The sequence below is a fragment of the Microcaecilia unicolor genome, chromosome 6 (genome assembly GCF_901765095.1).
Source record: "Microcaecilia unicolor chromosome 6, aMicUni1.1, whole genome shotgun sequence".
In the NCBI taxonomy this organism is placed as follows: Eukaryota; Metazoa; Chordata; class Amphibia; order Gymnophiona; family Siphonopidae; genus Microcaecilia; species Microcaecilia unicolor.
Genome location: NC_044036.1, coordinates 36399757 through 36425422, shown reverse-complemented (window position 1 = coordinate 36425422; position 25666 = coordinate 36399757). Strand labels below are relative to the sequence as shown.

At 42.3% G+C, this 25666-nt stretch overlaps 1 protein-coding gene across 3 annotated transcripts; it reads left to right on the top strand.

Moving 5' to 3' along the window:
- Positions 1–680: 680 nt before the first annotated feature.
- Positions 681–21909, top strand: PSMA4 (proteasome subunit alpha 4). Of its 3 annotated transcripts, none has more exons than XM_030207034.1 (10): positions 681–789; positions 1164–1281; positions 1369–1393; positions 2906–2948; positions 5889–6051; positions 9473–9550; positions 12913–13001; positions 13903–14033; positions 16987–17110; positions 21607–21909. In XM_030207034.1, exons 3-10 carry the CDS (start codon positions 1391–1393, stop codon positions 21828–21830), a joined length of 855 nt encoding a protein of 284 aa, XP_030062894.1. In that variant the 5' UTR covers positions 681–789; positions 1164–1281; positions 1369–1390; the 3' UTR covers positions 21831–21909. The 3 variants fall into 3 exon arrangements, with proteins under 3 accessions (XP_030062894.1, XP_030062896.1, XP_030062895.1); XM_030207035.1 differs by having other exon boundaries at positions 771–862; XM_030207036.1 differs by lacking the exon at positions 1164–1281 and having other exon boundaries at positions 732–789.
- The last annotated feature ends 3757 nt before the right edge of the window (positions 21910–25666 follow it).

Here is a 25666-nt window from a genome sequence, read left to right as displayed (position 1 = left end):
AAAGACACAGCATGTGGAGCAACAGAGCCCTTGGAAGGCATCATGTGCACTCTTCTAAGAATACCTCAGTGGAAAACCTGCTTCCCTGTAACAACAACAAAAAAAAAAGCAGGGCTCACGCTCGCCGTCCCAGCCAAGTCTCTCTCTTTTCATGCTAAAAAAAACAGTGTGAACTTTTGCAAAAACAGTGGCACATGGCAATCAAAGTACCACTGTTATAGCTCCTTCCCTCTCTCTAGCCTTACCATTTTTATAGTGTGTATTTAACAAAAAGTCCAACTTTGCACTTCCCAACGCCTACCTTTTTTTTTTTTAATCTAAAACTAATTAAACCCGTATATAAAACAAATCTGTATATCTAGAATAGCCTGCCCACTTAACTTTTCTCGAGAGAGTGGGAGGCAGCTTTCGGTGTTCTAAACTCAGCCTTTGAAGTGGTGAAGCCGTCACACACTGAACAGAAATCAATCACAGAACACCTGTCTGCAACTAACAACAGAAAGAACATGGGAAAGCCAGAGCGAGGCTTAGAACGCACTAGAGACCCTATTGGAGTACCAGAATAAGACTCGCAATGTAGTGAGAGAGACTATTGGAAAACCAGAATGAGGCTTGACGTAGCGAGGCGGCCAGAACACTAGAATGAGGCTTGGAACAAACCACCTCCTTGTTTCCCCCTGTCGTGTGCCCCGTCCCTCTCTGACGCAACTTCCTGTTTCCGGCAGGAGGGCCCGGAGGAGAGGGATGTGGTGGACTAGGGAAAGCGCCAGAGTTGATCACCGGAACGCGGTATGAATTGCTGCTGCTGTTGCCGCCGTAATTGGCGACCTCAAATAAACGTTTGAAGATAGAACTGGAAGGGGTGGGTAAATGAATGAGGGAGAAATGTCGGACCGCAGGTGGGCTAGGGGAATGGAGAGAGAGAGAGAGATGCCGGACCGCGTAGAATAGGAGGGAGAGATGCCAAAGTGCGGGGTGGGGGTGGGGGTCCCTGGTTCCTTGAATGCGTGTGAAGCGAGGGGCGCCGCGTGTGAGCTTGTCAGGGTAGTCCAGTGCCTGTGACTTGGTATCTTTGTGAGCGAGTGACTCATCACTTTCTGTTTAGATCTGCTTCTACTCTCTCTGGCCCAGAAATACAAAATCCAAGTTGTGTTTATTTTCAGTTTCACAGGAAGTATCACTAACTTCAGAAGATAAGTAAACAAGCTTGGACACAAGGGAAGGGGACAGGTATTCTTGTGTGGCCCCATAAGAAAACAGTTTATAATTTTAGTGGACACTGTGAGTATTTCTGATTGGTTATGGCTTTGGTTTTTTTTCTGAATTCCTTAGTTATAAATGAACCGATAAATATTCTTTATATTTCAGAACAACTTAAACTACCAGGAAAATGGTAAGTTGATGCATATATTAATTTAAATTATTCCTGTTGTACATTAAATTGCACAGTTTTAGAAGTCAGGGACCACTAATTTTTAAATATATTAAACAATTGCAGTCAAGATCCTCATTCAAGAGGGATATTATCAGAATACTGATATGATTATTAGACATCTTTTATTTTTGGTTAGGTAAATCAAACATTGAGTAGTGATGAGCAGTATCGGAGAGTAGTACAGCATAGGCTTCACTTTTAAAATAGTTAATAGAAGAGTCCATGATCATCATGGTGGCATGAAAGTTGATATGTAACTTTTCCAGGCTTGGTCTTACATTTTGTTGTTCTGTAAATCTCCTGTCCTGTGTTAATTACAATTGCCTTTTTTGTATCATCTTACATATGGGCTTTTCACCTGGTGCCAGGGAAGTCTGGCTTGTGGCTTCTGCCTTTGGTGTTTTCTGTACACTTCTTTACACATTAACGCTCCAAGAAACCTCTTCAGTACACACAGCTCTGTGATATTCTGACAGTAGGTAGCAGTTTGAAAGAAGAGATGACATACAGAGAACCAGAGCCCAAGTAATTTATGAATCCTTTTACTAAAGGGCACTGAAATCTAGGCCTAACCCTGGTCTTTCCTGTGTGCTAAGCCCAGATTTAATGTAGCACTTTCTTAGGCGTTTTTCATTTTTTAAAATGTTTCAGGTCATGTAATATTGTTCGCATTAGCATGCGGTACCTGTAAAAAAAAATTTAATGCAGGAGCTCCCTCCAAAAAAATATTTTGAGAAAAAATAGCTAACACTCACAAACAGGCAAAATACCACAAAATGCTTTAACACATTTTGCAATAGACTGTTTTTCCCATGCTAAGGGCCCTGTTTACTAAGCTGCACTAGAAGCATGTTAGCATACACTAAAAACGCTAGTGCACCTTAGTAAACAGGGCCCTAAGTGTACATTAGGGCTTTATACACTTTAGGCTTAAGGCCACTGTGTGATTGGTTGCCGTGGGGTATGATAGGGAGATGGACTTTCATATTGATAAGGGAGTAGAACAGATGAGGGGAATAGAGAAGAGAACATCTTTATTATGAATTTCTGTAACATTTTACTGAAATAACTTGTCTTTTGACACACCAGTCTTATTATTTACTGGGTCTCCTAATAGCCACTGCCTTGGACAGTAAATTCTGGAAATGCAGTTTAGAAATTAAGAAGTTAAATATTTGGCTTTCATGAAGTGTGGATTATTAGGCTTGGTGAAATACATCCCTGGTTTTAAAATATGATGCAGCTGAAGTTACTACCTTCTGAAAGGCCGTACAAAATAAACTTCAGTGCTGCTTTAATTTTTCCTTTTTTGAGGGGGAAAACACAAGTGTGCAAATAAGTATTTCTACAGTGCTTTCTGAACATTTCTTAGCTCTGTTACAAAATGATAATAGGCATACATTTTTTTATTCATTTAATTCATTTTTTGTTTCACTAAAATTAAAACCTGAATGGCATTGTTTTTTGCAGTCCCGAAGATATGATTCGAGGACCACTATATTTTCTCCTGAAGGTATGCATATCTTCTGTAAATGAGAAATACAAGGAAAATGAATATTGAATAATATTGACCAGTTAATAGTTTATGTTTCCAAAGTGGATGATATAGGTAAAATACCTAACCAAATCAAGTTGTTGTACTAGAAGTCCATTGTGTTCAGCGATGACAAGAGAAAGGAGACTTCTGCTGAGTACAGACAATGTTCTGAGGCTCTAGGTTCTGTATTGTCAGAGGTCCCTCTCAGGTGTGCTGCATTGCCCCTTAGAATGGCATAGTAGTTAAACCATAGATGTATGAACTTGGGAGCCCTTTTACTAAGCTGTGTTAGACATTCCTGTGCTAATGTAGATGCGTTGTTAACCACAGGATTATTATGTGCTGTGCTATGGTATGTTACACAGTTCTATTCCGCAATACCAAAAAAATAGTTAAATGTGGATTACAATAACCAAATAAATAATCCGGGAATTTACAAAAATACAAAAGTTACAGAAAATACAATAATTACATTATGAAAGGTATTTGATGAAAAAAATAAGTTTTAATTTCCTTATGAAAAATGAAATAATTCAATAAAACACAAATTTGTGTTGGTAACGAGTTCCACAACGACACTATCTGATAATGCATCTAAGATTTAAACGCTCACTGTTGTTTAACTTGCTTCACTGAAGGAAAACTGAGCAGCATTTGATTGCAAGATCTGCTATTAACTGTATTTGAAAGAAATATTACCCAGTCTGTCAAGTATACCAGGGCATTTCCATACATGATTTTATAGGCAAGAGTACAAAGTTTAAACTGTACTGTCGCCTGTATAGGCAACCAATGAAATTTTTACAACAACGGAGATGCTGAACAAAAAAGCTTGTAGCCAAAAATATTAACCTAGTGGCTGTATTCTGAACAAGTTGAAGATGTTTTAACAAAATTAATGAACAGCCAATATAAACAATATTACAATAATCACGTCTCGACAATACTTTCGAAATGAAGTTATCTTCTTCAACATATAAAAGGACTTGCAACCACCAATTTAACTTGAGTAGTGAAAGTAGACTATCCACCTCAACACCTAAAATTCTTGAATAGGACTCAAAAGTGAAGATATTATTACCAATAGAGAAATGTTGTGATAATTCTATGGAATTCGATGGACCCAACCATAGAAATTGTTTTTTCAGGGTTCAGCTTCAATCAGTTACTCATAATCCAATGTTCAATAATTTGTTCACAGGAAATTATATCAGAAAATGTGGATGCCCAATCATTGGAAACTGGGAATAATGTAATGTCATCCACATATATATAACATGGGGCTTTAAATTTTTCCAAGATAGTACCCAATGGCTGCAGGAGAGTATTAAACAGTAATGGAGATAAGGATGATCCCTGTGGGACCCCGCAGTCAGGGCACCAACTCAAGGAAAAAGTTCTGTCTTTCTGAACTTTATAACTTCGGGAAGACAAAAAACCCCTAAACCAGTCCCGCACTTTTCCATAAATGCCATTATCACTTAACGTGGTCAACAAGATGTTATGATCGACCAGGCAAAAGCACATGACAAATCAAACTGTATTACTGTTCCCTTTCGGCCTTGACTCGGCAAAGCGTTGCCTTGGGCAGCAATAGAAGCTACCACAGTTTCTGTGCTATGATTCTTCCAAAAACCGAACTGAAATGAGTGTAATATATTATCTGATAAATAATTGCCCAACTGTTTTGAAACATAACCCTCTATAATCTTTGTGAACAATGAAATAGATGTTATTGGGCATTAGTTACTGGGTTGTGATAAGTCCCCATTGGGATTTTTAGGAATTTCTCCACCATTCTCAGGGAACCTGCCATCTATCAATCAGTTGTTATCCAATCAGTAAAAGTAGACAATAAAACATCTGTCATGTTATTCATTAGATAAGCTGGATATGGATCTAAACTGCGGTTAGACTTAGTAGATTTATTTAAAAGCAATTTCAAGTCTTCAGTAGTCATTGGTAGAAATTCACACCATAGTCTATCCACAGGAATATCAGGTATAAAATAGGATGCAACTGGTAATCCGGTATATCCATAATCAGTGGTGGTAAGTGCTCACAGGTAATCTTTTCTTTTAAATGACCATGCACCAGGGGCGTAGCTACGAGGGCCTGGGCCCCTGTAGATTTGGCCCTGCCAACGACCCTCGCATCCCCTCAACCCGCAGTCGCCTACCTTTGCTGGCGGGGGACTCCAACCCCCGCCAGCCGAGGTCCTCTTCTTCCTTCGTTCTGTTTCTGAGTCTGACGTCAGACTCAGAAACAGAATGAAGGAAGAAGAGGACCTCGGCTGGCGGGGGTTGGAGTCCCCCGCCAGCAAAGGTAAGCGACGGCGGGGGAGGGTTGGCAGCGGAGGGGGGTCGAGAGGGGCGGGGGGGGGTCAAAGTTGGTGGTGGTGGCGGCAGGGGGGTGGGGGGTCGGCAGTGACGGAGGAGGGGGCTAAAATGTGCCCCCTCACCTCGAGCTCTGGACCCCCTCCCGCCGAAGTCTGGCTACGCCCCTGCCATGCACTAATGGCAACATTACAGTATGTGTGTTCAGAGATTGATGTTTGGACGTTTTGAGAAGAAATTTGTTAAAATGCTGCTTTATGATACTTGTTGGACATTTCTGTTCGAAAACGAGCCTCTTCGTGTTTTTGTGAGTGTGTTTTAGCCTTGGCTTAATAGAACAGAAAGGCTTATGAGATCATACTAGATGTCCGAGTCATTGGGAAACCTGGAATTTTCAGTTACCATTGGTTAGATGGTGACTAGAAATTTGCACCGTAGGATGAATCATAATTTTGATGCTTGAAAAATAAAATTTGAATCTCAATTGATCAAGGTTTTACACAAAAAGAAGGTTGGAAAACGACATCGCAAGAGTACAGTGGTACATTTTGGGATTTGTGGCCTATGTTTTTTTTTTTAGGTCGCCTGTATCAGGTTGAATATGCTATGGAAGCCATTGGACACGCGGGCACTTGCCTTGGAATTTTAGCAAATGATGGCGTTTTGCTAGCAGCAGAGAGGCGAAACATCCACAAGCTACTCGATGAAGTCTTCTTTTCAGAGAAGATCTATAAGCTTAATGAGTAAGTTTGCAAGTGGGTGAACACATCATTTAGGGCACCGTGGGGGTCTTTTACAAAGGTGTGGTAGCGTTTTTAATGCACGCTAAAAACACTAGCGCCTTGATAAAAGGCCCACTGTGTTTTTATGGAAACATACAAAACTTTCAGCACTTGTAAAAAAGAAAAATTTTCTTTTATTTTCCCCTCACATTAGTATTTTCATCTCTTAGCAGATTTTCTCAGCAGCAGTAAGTGCACTAACGGTCATTTGTAAGAATATCTGGTACTTAGGTTTGAAAGATCTGTGTTGCATCAGAAGCATTTTCAGGAGACATTGAAATTGTTTGGAGCTCGGTTGTAACTTGCATTTTTACATACTGTTTCTGTGGTAATGCTTCTCATTGCATTTCATGAGACCTGTGAACAAGTTAGTATGTCCCTTTCTTGCCTTGCTGGAACTAAGCCATTGTATATTTTAGATGGCTTTAATTAGTTTGGCAACCACAAATCACGCCAAGAGGAAGGAAGTTTAACAGCAACACTTCACTTGCAATATATTCAGCACCACTCTTAATGGAAGGAAAAGCCTCAGAAAAGGAAGGTTTTTAAAAATTTTTATAGAGAGATGTGGTAGCTGTGCTAGTCCACTTTTAAAGGTAATCAATAGAAATAAAATAAAACATGGAAAAGAAAATAAGATGATACCTTTTTTATTGGACTAACTTAATACATTATTTGATTAGCTTTCAAAGGTAGCCCTTCTTCATCAGATCAGAAATAAGAAAATACATATGCTTATTTCTGATCTGACGAAGAAGGGCTACCTTCGAAAGCTAATCAAATAATGTGTTAAGTTAGTCCATTTAAAAAAAGGTATCTTACTTACTTTTTTGTGTTTTATTTTATTCTATTTCTGTTGATTACCTTTAAAATTTTTTGCAACTTGTCAGCATCAATCATAGGCAAAAACCTTCCTTTTTTATTTAATGATTTTTTTTTTTTTCCAATTTTAAATTTTTCAAAAAGAATAATCTAATACTTAGCTTAGATCAGTTTGGAAGTCAGTGCAAGATTACCCCGGCATTGGTCTTAGTTTCCCAGTGTATCAACTTCTGCCTCAGAGGGTACCGACTCTCGTATCAATACAAATCTCTTGCTCAGCATGACCGAAAGAGAGCAAGAGATTTAGGCCCTATTTACTAAGCTGCGCTAAGGACGCAGTAGCATTTTTAGTGCACTCTAAACGCTAAAAGCACCCATATATTCCTATGGGTGTCTCTAGCGTTTAGCGTGCACTAAACACGCTAATGCACCTTAGTAAACAGGGCCCCTAGATTGATACAAGACCCAGTACCCCTTGAGGCCAACCTCGGGGTAAACTTGCACTGACTTCCAGATTGATCTAGGCTAAGTATTAGACTATATTCTTTTTGAAAAATTAAAAAAAAAATCGTTAAATAACAAAGGAAAAGTTTTTGCCTATGATTAATGCTGACAGATTGCAAAAAAATTTTAAAGCCTGCATTTTCTGAGACTTCCTTCCATATTTGCTGTAAGAGTTGTGCTGAACATATTTAGTTTTTGCATTTGTATCCCGCATTTTCCCACCTATTTGCAGGCTCAATGTGGCTTACAGTGTGTCGTTGTTAGTAGATAGTAGATTAGGCGATAACAGTTAGTGTTACATAGGAGTAGTATGATCAAAGTAACTATGAGTAGAAAACATTAATGATAATAGGTAAGGTGGAGATATCATAGAAAATAACGTTTTCTATGATATCATATATTGCAAGTGAAATGTTGCTGATATAGTTTTAATTAATTTGCATCAGATTTTATGAGCATTTTTCCACAAACACAATATAAGAAAATCTATATATATAAAAGGCAACCCCAACGTTCTATGAAGCCTCCAGCCGGAAGTGTGAAGCGCCAGAGATATCCGGTTTCCCCATGAGTGAAGGAAAACAGCACAGCACAAAATCCCTCTCTCTGTAACAGTGAAGGACTCAGAGGGGGGAGGGGAGAGAGACGCCCTCACTCTCTGGGTAAAACAAATACAGCACAGCAGGAAACGTAACACTGAAGGACTGGACTCAGAGGGGGGAGGGGGAGAGAGAGAGGGCAGGGACACTCCCACATGCACACTCTGAAGAAAACCTTGCTAGCCCCCGTTTCATTTGCATCAGAAACGGGGCTTTTTTACTAGTTTTGTAATAAATCTGGCTCTAAATTTCTTAAACAGACTGTTTACAAACTGAAACATGTCATATGGAAGAGAATGTGGAAAATAAGTTTAAAGTATACCCCCTGATGGAAGCTGAAATTATAAACTCAACCTGTATATATTTAAGCTGGATGTGTATGAATTGTTTTCAGTGTTTGAGGGCATTTATGAAAAGTCAGAAATTGGGACTGGTGTGCAGTGAAGAAGTTTGTTGGATCTAGTTCAGTTGTAGATCACCGGAGATGATTTGTTTGTTGACTTCGACTAAAACTGTCTTTAGGCTGAGTTCTTTTTCTGCTTTTGAAGTTAAACATAAAAGGGGTCTTTTACTAAAGACTAGCCGTTGAGCCCGTAAAAACGGGCTGGTATTGGGGTTTTCCTCCCCCCCCCCCGCGAGGTCGCTGCCACCCCTCCACCCGGCCCCTCTCTTCGCTTCTGAACTTACACATCCATTTGCCGAACGCAGCAAGGCACATCAGCTAAGCTGCCGTGGGCCCTTCCTTCTCTGCCTGTGGCCCCGCCCTCCTGTGACGTAACGTCAGCGAGGGCGGGAAACAGGCAGAGAAGGAAGGGGTAGCTCAGCTGATGTGCGTTGCTGCGTTCGGCGAATGGATGTGTAAGTTCAGAAGGGAAGAGAGGGCCCGGGCTGGGTGGAGGGGTGGCGGCGGCGACTCCGAGTGTGGGGGAGGAGGGGTATCAACCTCGGCGGCGCAGTTTCCCTCTCTGTCCCGCCCCCCCATCATCACGTATTGACGCGGGGGCGGGACAGACAGGGAAGTCTCTACTGCGCATTTGCGAGTGAGTACGGTCACTCGCTGTTTATATGTTTGATTAGCTCATCTGCAGCAGGGCCCATTTTATTCCTATGGGCCCTGCTGCAGATAACTTAAACTAACCTTTAGTAAAAGACCCCCTTTATGTTTAACTTCAAAAGCAGAAAAAGAGCTCAGCCTAAAGACAGTTTTAGCCGAAGTTATCTGCAGCAGGGCTCATAGAAATGAAATGGGCCCTGCTGCAGATAACTTGAGCTAATATTTAGTAAAACGCCCCCAAAGGTTTTCTTTTGCACAAACCTTTTCTTTCTTTTTCAGCTGTAGGTGAAACTGCATTGGCATTTTTCTCTCTTTTTTTTTTTTTTAATAGGCCAATAGTAGAGCAAGTGCTGCTGTTTCTGGATGTAGAACCAATACTTTAAAAGTTATTTTTATCTTTCAGGGATATGGCTTGCAGTGTTGCAGGTATTACTTCTGATGCCAATGTGTTGACAAATGAACTAAGATTGATTGCCCAAAGGTATGTATTAGAAATATATAATACTTCTGTGGAAGATTCTTTAAAGCCTTTGACACTGCTTTACGTTAGAAGACTGATGAACAGGCAATCCAAACTTACAAAATAGATGACAAATCAGCAATAGGACCCAAGATAGGTGATGGTCAGTGAGGTCCACTGGTGAAAGGAAAGTGACCAGTGTGAGTACTAGATTCAGCCCTCTTCCTTGTGTAGGGGGAAGGAAAGTGATGGTGGACTGTGGCAAAGTGAACCCAGTTCCAGGTGTGCAGTAGTGTGAAAGACTGGCGCACACAGGTCTAGGCAGGAGCAGTTCTAGAAAGAGCCCTAAAAGTTGGACACCAAAAAGCTGCACAGTAAGCTAGTATTCTGTAATGGCAGAATTGCACACCAAAGTTGTTATAGTGTTAGTTGGCAGTGACATTCCTAAATCTAGCCACAACCACCTACGTTTCCTCTGTCAGGTGTAAATGTTCCAGTGGCGTAGCTACGTGGGGCCACGGGGGCCTGGGCCCCCATAGATTTGGACCTGGACCCCAACCCCCGCCAGCCAAGGTCCTCTTCTTCCGGCGCAAGGCTTCGTTCTGTTTCTGTGAGTCTAACGTCCTGCACGTGCAGGACATCAGACTCACAGAAACAGAAAGAAGCCTTGCGCCGGAAGAAGAGGACCTTGGCTGGCGGGGGTTGGGGTCCCCCGGCAGCAAAGGTAGACGACGGTGGGGGAGGGTTGGGGGGGGGAGGGGGTCACAGTTGTTGGTGGCGGCAGGGTGCTAAAATGTGCCTCCTCACCTGGGGCTCTGGACCCCCCTCCTGCCGAAGTCTGGCTGCGCCCCTGAAATGTTCATGTCTAAATACAGCAACACGTGTGTGCAACTAACATTAATCTGTAAAGCGCAGGCCGGAATAGTAGGCAATCCCGGGTCCTTCCCACGTGACTGCCCCCCCCCCCCTTACAATAGCACCTAAGTGCAGTTACGTTCATAACTACCGTTACACTCCATTTTGGCACTTAGGGGCCCTTTACTAAGCCGCGTAAGTGTCTACACGCACCAAAATGGAGTTACCCCATGGCTCATGCAGTAATTTCATTTTTGGCATGCATCCGAAAAATAATTTTTTTTTTCAGATTCGTGTATCGGGCGCGCGCAGGTCATTACATAGCAACATAGTAGATGACGGCAGAAAAAGACCTGCACGGTCCATCCAGTCTGCCCAAGAAATGTGCCACTTTTTTGTGTATACCTTACCTTGATTTGTACCTGTCTTTTTCAGGGCACAGACCATACAAGTCTGCCCAGCACTATCCCCGCCTCCCACCATCGGCTCTGGCACAGACCGTATAAGTCTGCCCTGCCTCCTGCCTCCCACTACCGGCTCTGTTATCCAATCTCGGCTAAGCTCCTGAGGATACATTTCTTCTGAGCAGGATTCCTTTGTGTTTATCCCACGCATGTTTGAATTCTGTTACCGTTTTCATCTCCACCACCTCCCGCGGGAGGGCATTCCAAGCATCCAGCACTCTCTCTGTGAAAAAATACTTCCTGACATTTTTCTTGAGTCTGCCCCCCTTCAATCTCATTTCATGTCCTCTCATTCTACCGCCTTCGTATCTCCGGAAAAGGTTCGTTTGCGGATTAATACCTTTCAAATATTTGAACATCTGTATCATATCACCCCTGTTTCTCCTTTCCTCCAGGGTATACATGTTCAGGTCAGAAAGTCTCTCCTCATACGTCTTGTAACGCAAATCCCATACCATTCTCGTAGCTTTTCTTTGCACCGCTTCAATTCTTTTTACATCCTTAGCAAGATACGGCCTCCAAAACTGAACACAATACTCCAGATGGGGCCTCACCAATGACTTATACAGGGGCATCAACACTCTCTTTCTTCTGCTGGTCATACCTCTCTATACAACCCAACAACCTTCTAGATACAGCCACCGCCTTGTCACACTGTTTCGTCGCCTTCAAATCCTAGATACTATCACCCCAAGATCCCTCTCCCCGTCCGTACCTATCAGACTCTCGCCACCTAACACATATGTCTCCCGTGGATTTCTATTCCCTAAGTGCATCACTTTGCATTTCTTGGCCTTGAATTTTAATTGCCAAACCTTGGGATTCAGCAGTTTATAAGTGCTGAATTAGATTTGTTTAGATTAGATTAGAAATTTGATCATGTAACCCCCTTACTTAAATCTACTCACTCATACCAGGTCAAGTTTAAGACTTTGGCCTACCTGGCCTTCACTATGAACTTCCTCAGTATTTATATAATCATCTGATTTTTTTTACTTGGCTTCTTGACTTATGTGCTGTCAGATACAAAATTGACGTATTTATTTAAAACATAGCCCATACAATCCATAGAACTCTTGGCCGGTTTACAGTAAGTACATTCATAGTGATGAAGTGAAAAATCATAACAAAAACATAACCATCACATACATACATACAGGGTGGACCCAGAAAGTATCTGGGTGCTGCCAATTTTTAATGCTGGTACCCAGATAACCAGCTGGGCAAGAAGGACCACATAAAATGTAGTTTTAACTATGTCTGCTTAGTTATTTGGATACTGCCACTGAATTTTGACGCACCTAGGTGACTTCAAGGAGCTGCCCATACCTGGATAAGGGCCCCACAAGGCTTCCCTATCCCCTGCCCATTCCCCCAACCCCTTCCAACAGTCATAACAGTCTGATCACTAAAAACCAACCTGTTCAAAAAGGCATACCACAATGATCTAGCCTAAATTCCAGATAACGAAACTTATACCAGAACTGGACAAAACTGAACCCTCGATATTTGATTGCTTAATTTACTTTGTCACCACTGAACTTTAACGCAATACCACTTTATTTCTCATTCCAGAAATGAACTCTCTATACCTGACTGCTTAAAGTACTCTGTCACTTATGAACTTTAATGCAATACCACTCTGTATTTCTCATTCCGATAATGGCGATCGCCACTACGGCATAATGTAAGCCACATTACCGCCCTGTTACCGCATGATACTGTATCGCTAGGTCACTAGCTGGCCACACGTCCATTTTAGACAAAAATGTTAAGGCATTTTTTTAAAGGTGCGCTGAAAAATGATTCTGCGCATGCCGAAAACACACGTCTACACTACCGCAGGCCATTTTTCAGCTCGTCTTTGTAAAAAGGGCCCCTCATTGCCATCCTAGCACAGAGTTTCATGCCAAGTTGACACCTAACTATTAGCACATTATATAGAATTTCTATACACTTCAGAAATGAAATCCTTTGATTTTTACATGCTTTCACAGTGGTAGCAGGTACAAATTGTGTTTTCTGCAAATGAGTCTCTAATGGTTACCGCTTTTTAATTCCTAGGTATCTTCTGCAGTATCAGGAGCCTATACCTTGTGAACAATTGGTTACTTGTCTGTGTGATATCAAGCAAGCTTATACACAGTTTGGAGGTACAGAATTTTTTGTCATTTTTGTATCTGATAAATAGGCCTTGTGAATATCTGGCAATGTTAAAAGCCTTAGAACTGGTTGGGTACTTCCTTCAGCTGAAAAGTCTTCTGCCGCTCTAGCGGCCAGCAGCAGAAGGAAGTTGATGTTACCAGTCATGTGATGGCCTTCTTGAAATAATGCAGTGGTTCTGAGCCAGTGAATCCCAGAACATTTACCTATTGATTTGTTTTTAAATTTTGGTTTTATACTTCCAAGAGTAAAGCAGAAGCTAGTTGTGCTGATGTTTGATCATGTTTAAACCTCAAGTAAATTGTTAGCTCTGATTGATATCTTCTGTCTGGATTCTTCTACTTTTTACTGCTGAAAGTTATGATGTGGAGAATTTCATTTTGTCATAAGTGATTTTGTCACAACTTTTAAGTGGACGTCAAAAAACAGGTTGAAAACTACTAAAAGATATAGGGCCCTGTTTACTAAGGTGCGTTAACATTTTTAGCATGCCTACAGTTAGTGTGTGTGCTAACCGTGTAGGTGCCTATAAGGATATTGTAAGCATGAACACGGTTAACGAGCGCATAGGTCATTACCACCCAAATTCTGGCTGGCGATAAGGTCTCAGACCCAAAATGGACGCAAGGCAATTTTGATTTTGCCGCATGTCCATTTTCGGGGGGGGGGAGGTCTTTTTTACAGATGAGCTGAAAAATGGATTGGCGCACACTCAAAACTCGTGCCTAGACTACCGCAAGCCATTTTTCTGCACGCCTTTGTAAAACGACCCCTAGTTGTTTTCTTTGGGTGTATAAGTAGATGACTGCTCACGATTTTAATCTGAACCCAGAAAAAAATCTACATTTTCTTCAATCTGATATATTTTCCTCAATCTCTGTATTTGAACAGGAAAGCGTCCTTTTGGTGTCTCACTTCTTTACATTGGCTGGGATAAACATTATGGCTTTCAGCTGTATCAGAGTGACCCCAGTGGAAATTACGGAGGATGGAAGGCCACTTGCATTGGAAACAACAGTGCTGTAAGTTGAATATCCAGTACAAATAGTTGCTGTCTTGAACCTTAACAAAACAAGAGAGCAATTTAAGGTGCCAGCTGCTAATCATCTTGCACTAGTGATGAATGAAAGGGAAAAAGGCAAAGGCAATTCTGAGGAGGGGCTGAGAGAGGGCCCGCAGTTGCACAGAGAAGGGCATCAAAAATAAGATGTATGGAACAATTTGCAATTAAGGTGAAACTTAGCTATAGGGCCAGTATTGAAACCTCTAGACCTGTAAATATCAGTATTAACACGTCTAGATCACATACACATTTTTTATTTTTGTTACATTTGTACCCCGCGCTTTCCCACTCATGGCAGGCTCAATGCGGCTTACATGGGGCAATGGAGGGTTAAGTGACTTGCCCTGTGCCTGAAGTGGGAATCGAACTCAGTTCCTCAGTTCCCCAGGACCAAAGTCCACCACCCTAACCACTAGGCCACTCCTCCATTGTTGCTACTATTTGAGATTCTACATGGAATGTTGCTATTCCACTAGCAACATTCCATGTAGAAGTCGGCCCTTGCAGATCATCAAAGTGGCCGCGCAGGCTTCTGCTTCTGTGAGTCTGACATCCTGCACGTTTGTGCAGGACGTCAGACTCACAGAAACAGAAGCCTGTGCAGCCTTCTACATGGAATGTTGCTAGTGGAATAGCAACATTCCATGTAGAATCTCCAATAGTAGCAGCAACATTCCATGTAGAATCTCCAATAGTAGCAACATTCCATGTAGAATCTCCAATAGTATCTATTTTATTTTTGTTACATTTGTACCCTGCGCTTTCCCACTCATGGCAGGCTCAATGCGGCTTACATGGGGCAATGGAGGGTTAAGTGACTTGCCCAGAGTCACAAGGAGCTGCCTGTGCCTGAAGTGGGAATCGAACTCAGTTCCCCAGGACCAAAGTCCGCCACCCTAACCACTAGGCCACTCCTCCACTACATCCAAATAGCAAGTTTGGAAAGCTGCCGTTTGGAGGTGTACTCTCCTGGGAGGTGGGGGTTTGATATGGACATGGATTAGTCATGTACCAAGGATAAATATGTAGGGGTCAATATTCAAAATGATTTAATCAGACAGCAGAGGTTCCTGTCCATTTAAATCACACTGGCCAGCCCAGTTTCTGATATTAGCCTATCTGGGTTTAGAAAAGGTTTGGACAAGTTGCTGGAGGAAAAGTTCATAGCCTACTATTGGGATAGACATGGGGTAAGCCGCTGCTTACCCTGGGATTGGTAGCCTGGAATTTTGCTACTATTTGGGTTTCTGCCAGGTACTTGTGGCCTGGATTGGCCACTGCTGGAAGCAGAATACTGGGCAGGATGGACCATTGGTCTGACCCAGCATGGTTATTCTTATATAATTTATTCAGTAGCCCTTAACTGAAAGTTTGCACTGATCTCCACAGCTCTGTACGGTTAGTGCTGAGGCAATCAGTCAGGGCAGGCCCGGAAGTTATCTAGGCACTGCAGATATTCAATGCTGAGGCCCAGATAGCTAATCAGGCATGTTGGGCCGCATGTAATATGCCTGGTTAGCTTTCTGTGCAGCAGCATTGATTCTTGTCCATACCTGAGTGAGTTCTGGGCGCTGCCAAACATAGGTATTCAGTACCTGGATGGAAGCTGGAACTGAATATCTGAGAATAATTCAGCCAGCTCCAGCCAGTGTTTAAGAAAACACTGACTCCTACTGGCTGGAGATTAACTGGCTACTTTCCATTCCTCACTTTTAGATTTTAAAAGATCCACGTCCAGCTTTTGCAGCTGCCCTGAGGCACACAGAATCCCCCCCCCCCCCCCCCCCCTCCCCGGTTCTTATTCTCTCTATTGGGCAGTCAGAGATCAAAATAATGCTTCTTGGTGTCTTGCGATCTGTGGACTGTACTGTAGATGTACATGCATTGCATTCTTTAAATCGGGGTTCTCATCGTAGTCCATGGGAATACTCGGCCTATCTGTTTTTCAGGAGGTCCACTTTGGATATGTGTGAGAGATTTGCATACACTGCGTCCATTCTAAACAAACCTGTCTCATGCATATGCATTGTGAATATCCTGAAATCTTGAATGGCTGTTTCCTGGGAGCTGGCTTTATTTTTTTTAATACAGTACTTTTATTGGGTTCTGGGAGGATAGTTTTATAACAGGATACATAGTTTCCAATAAAGTGCCTATTTTTGTAAGAACAGCAGAAATGAGAGGTCAGGATCCACAACAGATTAATGAGCAAAATGAGGATCCAAGGACTGAGTTTAAAAAAAGGTTTGGACAAGTTCTTGGAAGAAAAGTCCGTATTCTGCTTTTGAGACAGACATGGGGGAAGCCGCTGCTGTCCCCGGGATTGGTAGCGCGGAATGCTTCTACTATTTGGGTTTCTACCAGGTACTTGTGACCCGGGTTGGCTACTTTTAGAAACAGGATACTGGGCTAGTGAACCATTTCTTACCTTCTTATGACTGATCGGCAAACAAGAAAAAAAAAAGTCAATAAAAATCTTTATTAGTTTACACAAACACAACCTGACATGGCCACATTTCAGATGATCTGCATCGGGGGTATAACAGTCCTAAGACAAGACTCGCACACCTGCACTGAAGCGTATTGCATAATTCATATACCACCAAACTTCTGTATACAAAGAAACGTCTCCATTTCATCTCTGAGAAACATTTTAAGGAGACATTTTTGTAGACAACTTGTTATAGTTATTCTGCTAATTTAAAAAGTAGATGTGCAAGAAAGGGTAGCCTGTTCTTCCAGATGGGCTGTTCTGCTTTCCCTTTGTAGGTAAAAATGTTTGCCTTTGATAAAATTGAATCTTAACCCGCTCAGGATAAAAAAGAATTGCTGCCTGAGTGACTCAGCTTAGGAACCAGACTGCCTGCAGAGCATTTGATGCTTACTATATTTGTGTGTGGTTCAATTTGCAGGCGGCTGTATCGATGCTGAAACAAGACTACAAAGAAGGAGAAATGAGCTTGAAGTCTGCCCTTGCTTTAGCTGTCAAAGTGCTAAACAAGACCATGGATGTCAGCAAACTGTCTGCGGAGAAAGGTATTTGAGTTAGCCCTCATATATGGTACATGCAGTGTAATGTATATCATGAAACTTTGTGTGGTCTGCTGTAAAGAAGTTTCAGGGCGAGGAGAAAAGGTACACACAAAATTTATGAAAAAAATGACATCTTTTAGGCCACAATTCTTTCTATGCTTGCTATACTGTTCTTTGAAAGAAGGAGTGTCCACCAAGGTCCAAAATACCTTAAGCTGCAATTCAGTTCTACCTGATCTCTTTTATTTGCTTGTTGCCTATTTTAAGGACATGGTGAACCATCCTGGAACTGACCCAAGAATTCCTGTATAGGTTGGCCAAATTTGTACACCCAGATATGGGCAACCGGGACATATGCGTGTGTGAATGAGTTAATGAGGTGTCAGCAATCAATAATTGATGTTATGTAATTTAATTTATTTAATTTTATATCCCACTAAAGTCTGAATAACAGTTAAGCTCTATGTGGCTTATAGCACAGTTACACATTTTACATCTAAATTGATATCACCAAAAAAAACAGAAATAGAATTAAGTTGAAATTTAAGACCCTGGAGTATGACTCGCTCGAATGTTGATTGACAACAATTTGGATTTGCGTACACATCTGCTCTAGGTGCTATTCTGTAACATCCTTGCCTAAATTTTCTAGCACACAACTCAAAAGGAGTGTGGCCATGGGAGTGGCATGGGTGAATCGGGGGGGGGGGGGGGGGGGGGGGGGCGTTCCTAGAAGTTAGGTGTGACTTTATAGAATACGGTCTGTTCTGTGCCCAACTGCCAAAAATTAGGCGCCAGCATTTACACCAGGTTTTGGAAGGGCATAAGTGCTGGTGCCTGAATTTTTAGATGCAGAATCTGTTCTAAATATTCAACAAAGGGCGTACTGCACCAAGCACCCTTTGCTGAATGCTATCTTAACGCAGATCTTTCCAGCGCCTAACTTTGGGTGCCATTTACTGAATCCGGCCCAGAGAAGCATCTTAAGATTTGGCTGACAGAACATTCAGGAAGGCAATGACAAATGTTGGGGCTATTTTTTTTTTTCTTTTGAAAACATCTTTGGTTTTCCACTACCCAAGTTGCAAAGGACTCAAATACAAATCAACCCACGCATCCAGCTTTTCCTACATAAACACACAACTATGGAACGCATTACCAAAAGCCGTGAAAACAACTTATGATCACCTAAACTTCTGGAAATCATTAAAAACTAACCTGTTCAAAAAGGCATACCCTACCGACCCAACTTAATGCCTGAACCCAGCAACACAACGAAACCAAAGCTCGTAATGGACATATAATAACTCTTCCTCTCTATGATTCCCTAATGTGTCTGTACACACAAACTTTATTCTACCACAACATTACTGTATTCATACCGGAATTGGCGAACGCCTTTAGGGTACTATGTAAGCCACATTGAGCCAGCAAGTAGGTGGGAAAATGTGGGATGCAAGTGGAACAAATAAAAAATACAAAAAATAGTTCCAGTAAACATTTAAACGGAGCCTAGCCATGCCAGTTATGCTTTTAAGTGCAAGGTTTGGTCATATGGTGATATCTTCTGTGTTCGTTTTTTGTATACAGTGTTAATGTCATAGAGAGGTGTATTTTCAGAGCACTTAGATTTACAAAGTTACATAGTAACCTGTGGAACTTTGTAAGTCTTAAGTGCTTTGAAAATGAGCACCGCAGTGAACCAGTCTGAGGAGTTCTCTTACTACTTTGGTGACAGAAGCGTACAACTTCAATTTATAATTTTGACTCTAAAGCAGTAGTTTTCAACCTTTTGTTTTTGGGGGAGAGGGGTTATCAGGGCCCCTTGAGGGGTAGCAGGAGCTGCTTCAGCACTCTAGGAGGGCAGTGTCCTTTTTGAAGTATTTTTTCTATAAAGCTCTTCAATCTCACTATGTTTATTTAAAATTTGATATACCACCTTCAATTGACTGACAAGGTGAAGCAGTTTACAAATAAAGGGGCCCTTTTATTAAGCAGTGGTAAAAAGTGGCCTGCAGTAGTGTAGGCGTGTTTATTGGGCGCACACTGGGCCAGTTTTTACCACATCTACAAAAAAAGGGCTTTTTTTTTTTAATGGGATGGGAAAAGGGCCTGCAGTAAAAATGAAACCAGCACGCGCCCAAAACTAGCCTGAGCCCTTAATGCCACCCATTGATCTAGCGGTAAAGGCTCACGTGCTACACGTGCAGTGACTGATTGGCTCGTGCTGATTACCGCCGGAACTGGCGCGTGTAGGAGGAAATAAATAATTCATCCACACATTATGGGTGTGTGCCAGATCTGAAATTACCACCAGGAGGGTGCATTGGCCTGGCAGTAGTCTCATTTGGGCGCATTCTGCCTTTGCGTAAAACCTACCAGTGGCGTAGCCAGGGGGGCCTGGGCCCCTGTAGATTTGGCCCTGGACCCCCCTGCCGACGACCCTCTCGACCCCCCCCCCCCCCCGCTAAAATGTGCCCCTCGGGCTCTGGACCCCCCTCCCGCTGAAGTCTGGCTACGCCCCTGAAACCTACCACAGCTTAGTAAAAGGGCCCCAAAATCTTTTCAAAGGGAAAAGAACGCCATCAAACTATTGAAAAGTTCAAGGACCCATACAGAACATTCACGAGTTATATTTTGATAAAAATAACATTTAGTCCAGTTGGGGTAATTATAGGCTAAGCCATCAGTGTTCAGAGCTCTAGACATGGTTCACCGAATGCCAGAAGGAAACAATGTTTTTAAAGCAACTGCCAGTCAGCATTCACCAGCATGTCGCTGTCCATACAAGGCTGACCTTTCCCTCACTGCCAGTTTATCACCTCCTCCTGCCCATTACCTTGTAATGCATGCTGCAGGTCCTGCCCCCCAGAACATTCCTTTCCAGCACCACATCGTTTTTAGTGATTGGAGTTGTTCTGTTTCTGAACTTTAGCATTATCTTATTGTACTGTTGGGTTAAACGGAGCAATACTGAGAGGTAGGGGTGAAAATAATTTTAGAAATTCTGTGCCAGCAAAAATTCTTCACTGGGGAAAATAAACTCTTACTTTACTTTTTATTTAATTTATTATTAATATACTAGTAAAAAAGGCCCGTTTCTGACAGAAATGAAACGGGCGCTAGCAAGGTGTTCCTCTGAGTGTGTATGTTTGAGAGAGTGTATGTGCGAGTGTATGTGAGAGAGCGAGAGACAGAGTGAATGTGCGAGTGTGTGTGTGAGAAGGAGAGTGTGTGTGCGAGAGACTGAGAGTGTGTCCCCCCCTCCCAGCTTCAGGGTAGTTGGCTCCCCTACCTGCAGCTCTCATGGTCGTGCCCCCCCCCCCCCCCTTCTGTCCTTCCTCCCTCCCTTCCTCCTTTTTTTGTTTTTGCAACGCCGGTTTTTTCGGGACGCTGGTTTTGTTTTTGCTGCTCCACCTCCGCGCCTGTGCCTTGTCCGTTTCGGCCCTCGAGTGTCAGTGCTCCGCCCTCGACGTCATCACGTTGTGACGCGAGGGCAGGGCTGACACTCATGGCCAAACGGATATCTATGCCACCTCAAGTTTCCGGCTGAGGCGGGCTCTTCTGGCTGGCCTAGGCCCTGACTCTGACTCGGTCCTGTCCTAGTGGACTTCCTACATGAGCCTGGCAGCAAACACCAACTTGGAGATGATCTGACACCAAGGTTGTCTCCCCCCCCCCCCCCCCCCCCCCCAGTCTTGCTGCTAGGTGTCTTGGACTAATAATACATAGTAACATAGTAGATGACGGCAGAAAAAGACCTGCACAGTCCATCCAGTCTGCCCAACAAGACAACTCATGTGTGCTACTTTTTGTGTATACCCTACTTTGATTTGTACCTATGCTCTTCAGGGCACAGACCATATAAGTCTGCCCAGCACTATCCCCGCCTCCCAACCACCGGCTCTGGCACAGACCGTATAAGTCTGCCCAGCACTATCCCCGCCTCCCACCACCGGCTCTGGCACAGCCCGTATAAGTCTGGCCAGCACTATCCCTGCCTCCCACCACCGGCTCTGGCACAGACCGTATAAGTCTGCCCAGCACTATCCCCGCCTCCCAACCACCGGCTCTGGCACAGACTGTATAAGTCTGCCCAGCACTATCCCCGCCTCCCACCACCGGCTCTGGCACAGACTGTATAAGTCTGCCCAACACTATCCCCGCCTCCCAACCACCAGCCCCGCCTCCCGATCTCAACTAAGCTCCTGAGGATCCATTCCTTCTGCACAGGATTCCTTTAAGCTTATCCCATAAAGGAATCCTGTGCAGAAGGAATGGATCCTCAGGAGCTTAGTTGAGATCGGGAGGCGGGGATAGTGCTGGGCAGACTTATAATGTCTTCTGTAACCCTCTCCCTCACCATAAAATAAATCAGTCTTCGCTTGGAGATTCTTAGTTATTGCTGATCAATGAACAAAGATGGTTACTTGAGCCTATCAGCATTTTATTGTTGCAAATGAGCTGGGCTTGCTAAATCGTCTCTGATTGTGTTTCAGTTGAAATTGCAACACTGACACGAGAGAATGGAAAGACGAAAATAAGGGTCCTGAAGCAAAAGGAGGTAGAAGAATTGATAAAGAAGCACGAGGAAGAGGAAGCAAAAGCTGAACGAGAGAAAAAGGAAAAAGAACAGAAAGAAAAGACAAAATATGAGAATTCATTTATAGTTTTGAGCTTTCTCAAGCAGCGACTGCTAGTGACTAATCTGGCATACCTGTAATATATAAGATTTAAATCTTAATTTCAAAGTTAGATGCGTGTGGACTTTTTTATTCTGGAATAAAACTTGAAGAAATTGACTTTTATTTATTTTTCAAGTACACCAGAAATCACTTTGGGATAATTCTTGTCACTATTCTTCCTTAAATTATACCAACTACTTACTAAGAATAGATTTTTTTTAAATTTTGTTATATTTTATACAAATTACTACTCCATAGCTTTGTGCAATGAGTCTCCTATACATAGCAGCGCTATTACTGGAACAATTGAGTGACCACTCAACATTAAATTGACCAGGAACTGTTTGTAGCTACATGAAAGACGAAACAGTGTATAAGACTGAACGTCTACACTTCTAAAGACACACAAGAGTGGAAGAGTTGGTATTTTATCGTAACATCAGGGATTAAGGATCTTTACATCATAATAACCCACGGCTATTGAAGAGAATTTAAAAGGACTTTGATGGACACAGCAGTTGCCAATACAGAGAGTGGTATGGGAGGGTTGGTTGAGTAATTAGAGAAATCTGGTCAATTTAATGTTGATTAGTCACTCTTGTTCCAGTAATAGCGCAGCTATGTATAGGAGACCCATTGCACAAAGCTATGGAGTAGTAATTTGTATAAAATATAATATAAACCAAAACAGGGAATTTCCAATACCTGTATAATACAAATTCTACTTTCAAAAAATGGTTTGGAAAACTAAATGCAAAGGTGTGTCACCCTGTAACTCTTTAATCCACAATCGGGATCATCTCCCATAAATAACAAGGAACCTCAAACCTCCTCATGGAGAACACAATGCTACTAAGGCTAAGATCACCATTAAAATAAGGAGTAAAGTTTTAGCACTGGTTCCAGTGAGGAAAAGAAGAGAAAAAAAGCCAACCGCAAAAACTCAAACTTACTTGAGAAAACCGGATGGCATAAAAACTCTTCTTCCCCTCCACAATCTAAAGAGTTAAACTAGGTGCACCACCCCTCCTGTAATGTATCCCCCCACAAATACTCATCCATTAATTAAGACCTGGGCCTTTATACTAAAAAAATCCCCTGATTGTACCGACTGCAACCTACAACTAGAGGAACACCACGGGATATGAAGTGAACGCTGTCTTCAAAACTGCAGGCTTAATCAACCTACAAAATCTTTGCATAAATCAATTTTTCCCGTCCCCCTGATCACTCCAACAGTCACTTATCTGTATGTCGAAAACTCGGGGCTCAACAAATTCAATGAATCCAGGCTGATGGTAATCCAATGTGGAGTAGGTACTCGACTGTTCAGTTATCCGAAACACCATCCGTGAAGGGAGACATGGATGGTGTTTCGGATAACTGAACAGTCGAGTACCTACTCCACATTGGATTACCATCAGCCTGGATTCATTGAATTTGTTGAGCCCCGAGTTTTCGACATACAGATAAGTGACTGTTGGAGTGATCAGGGGGACGGGAAAAATTGATTTATGCAAAGATTTTGTAGGTTGATTAAGCCTGCAGTTTTTGAAGACAGCGTTCACTTCATATCCCGTGGTGTTCCTCTAGTTGTAGGTTGCAGTCGGTACAATCAGGGGATTTTTTTAGTATAAAGGCCCAGGTCTTAATTAATGGATGAGTATTTGTGGGGGGATACATTACAGGAGGGGTGGTGCACCTAGTTTAACTCTTTAGATTGTGGAGGGGAAGAAGAGTTTTTATGCCATCCGGTTTTCTCAAGTAAGTTTGAGTTTTTGCGGTTGGCTTTTTTTCTCTTCTTTTCCTCACTGGAACCAGTGCTAAAACTTTACTCCTTATTTTAATGGTGATCTTAGCCTTAGTAGCATTGTGTTCTCCATGAGGAGGTTTGAGGTTCCTTGTTATTTATGGGAGATGATCCCGATTGTGGATTAAAGAGTTACAGGGTGACACACCTTTGCATTTAGTTTTCCAAACCATTTTTTGAAAGTAGAATTTATAAAATATAATAACATTCAAAAAAAATCTATTCTTAGTAAGTAATTGGTTTTATTTATTTTTGACATTTTCAGATAATGGTATCGGACTAATGACTTTCTCTCCATAGAGGAAAACAGGCCTCAGTTTCAAGGGGAGATGGCTTTTAATACAATAATGTATAACAATGCGTGTTTCTGTACACATGGACGATGCTGTATAAAATTTGTGTGGAGAAGTAACCTAAGGGTTAGATGAGTGGGCTGAAAACCAGAGAAGCCTGGTTCAAATCCTACTGCTGCTACTTCTGACCTTGGGCAAGTCACTTAACCCTCCATTGCCTCAGGCACAAGTATAGATTATGAGCCCTCCAAGGACATGAAATTACCTCCTGTACCTAAATATAACTCCCCTTGAGTTACAACTGAAAAAGGGTGATGCTAAAGTTAAATCCAAAATCTCATTCCATTCCTTCTCATTCCCCCTGTTATAATATTGCTGTAGGCGATACACATGTAAAAAGTAGGTACACAAACGATATACATGTGGGTGTGGTTTGGGCAGAGTTGTGATGTATGCATATACTTACACATATTGCATACACATATTTGCATCTACTTCAGAGCAGGCATAAATTACTACTTCTTATTTCTATAGCGCTACAAGGCATACGCAGCGCTGTACACCATACACAAAAGACAGTCCCTGCTCAAAGAGCTTACAACCTAGATAAGACAGGTAAACAGACAGAACAATTAAGGGTAAGGGAATAAAGAGGTGAGGATAAAAGGTTAAACTTATAGATTAAGTTAATGCAAGAGCATTTGTGAGTTAATAGTGATAATTCTGGGAGCCTATTTTATAAAGACACAGGAGCATTTTCGATAGGAGTCCAAATCCAATTTTGGATGTTTTGCCAAAATTCCAGTGCCAAATTTGGTCATTTTTGAACCAGGAAAACATATTTTTGACTCGAAAACCACCCTATTTTAGATGTTTTTGTGCTCTGTGTCTTTCTTTAAGGGCCATTTTCAAACAAAAGACATCCAAGGGAAAACGCACAATAACAAGCCATTGAGGTGTGGGGGCCAGCAGTTTTAATAGACTGGTCACACAGACCGCAGCGGAGAGAGAAGTGGGACAGCCTTGGGAGCACTACGGTGAACGTCACATAAAAGGTCCCAGGTACACGTTGCATCATAACACACATATATATTGTATGGTGAGCCCTCCAGGAGTAGCAAAAGATGTACCCAACTACACATCACTATAATAGTCCTTACGCCTGCAAGTATCACCTATATGTAAGTTCAGTAAGTATTTTGTGGGTTTTGAGGCCCTCACACTTTCTATCACAAGTGTACCAGTTACATTGGGATATGGGCCTAGGACCCCTTTATGATTACTAGGCTACTCCAGAGACCTGCTTGCTGCTCTGTGATGAATGGCCATTATATCTGTAATTGTCATAGAGCCTGGTATGTACTGTCACTTTCACCTCAAGGGGGTGAGAAGGGATCAGTGACCACTGGGGGATTAAGGGGAGGGTCTTTCCTTTATCCCTCTAGTAGTCATCTGGTAAGTTTGGGCACCTTTTTGGTACTTAAAAACATTTTGGGGTCTTTTTACTAAGCAGTGTTAGGGCCTACCCGAGCCAATTCCGAGTTCTGGGTAGTAATTTCATTTATAGTGCATGTCCCCTATGCGTGCCAGAAAATCATTTTTATTTTATGGCGTGCGGTGCTGCCAGGCGGTAAAAGGTATTTGATGCATGTAGACCCTTACCGCCCAGTTAACGTTCGAGACCTTACTGCTAAGTCAATGGGTGTCGGTAAAGTCTCGGATCCAAAATGGATGCACATCAATTTTCATTTTGCCGCACGTCCATTTTTCA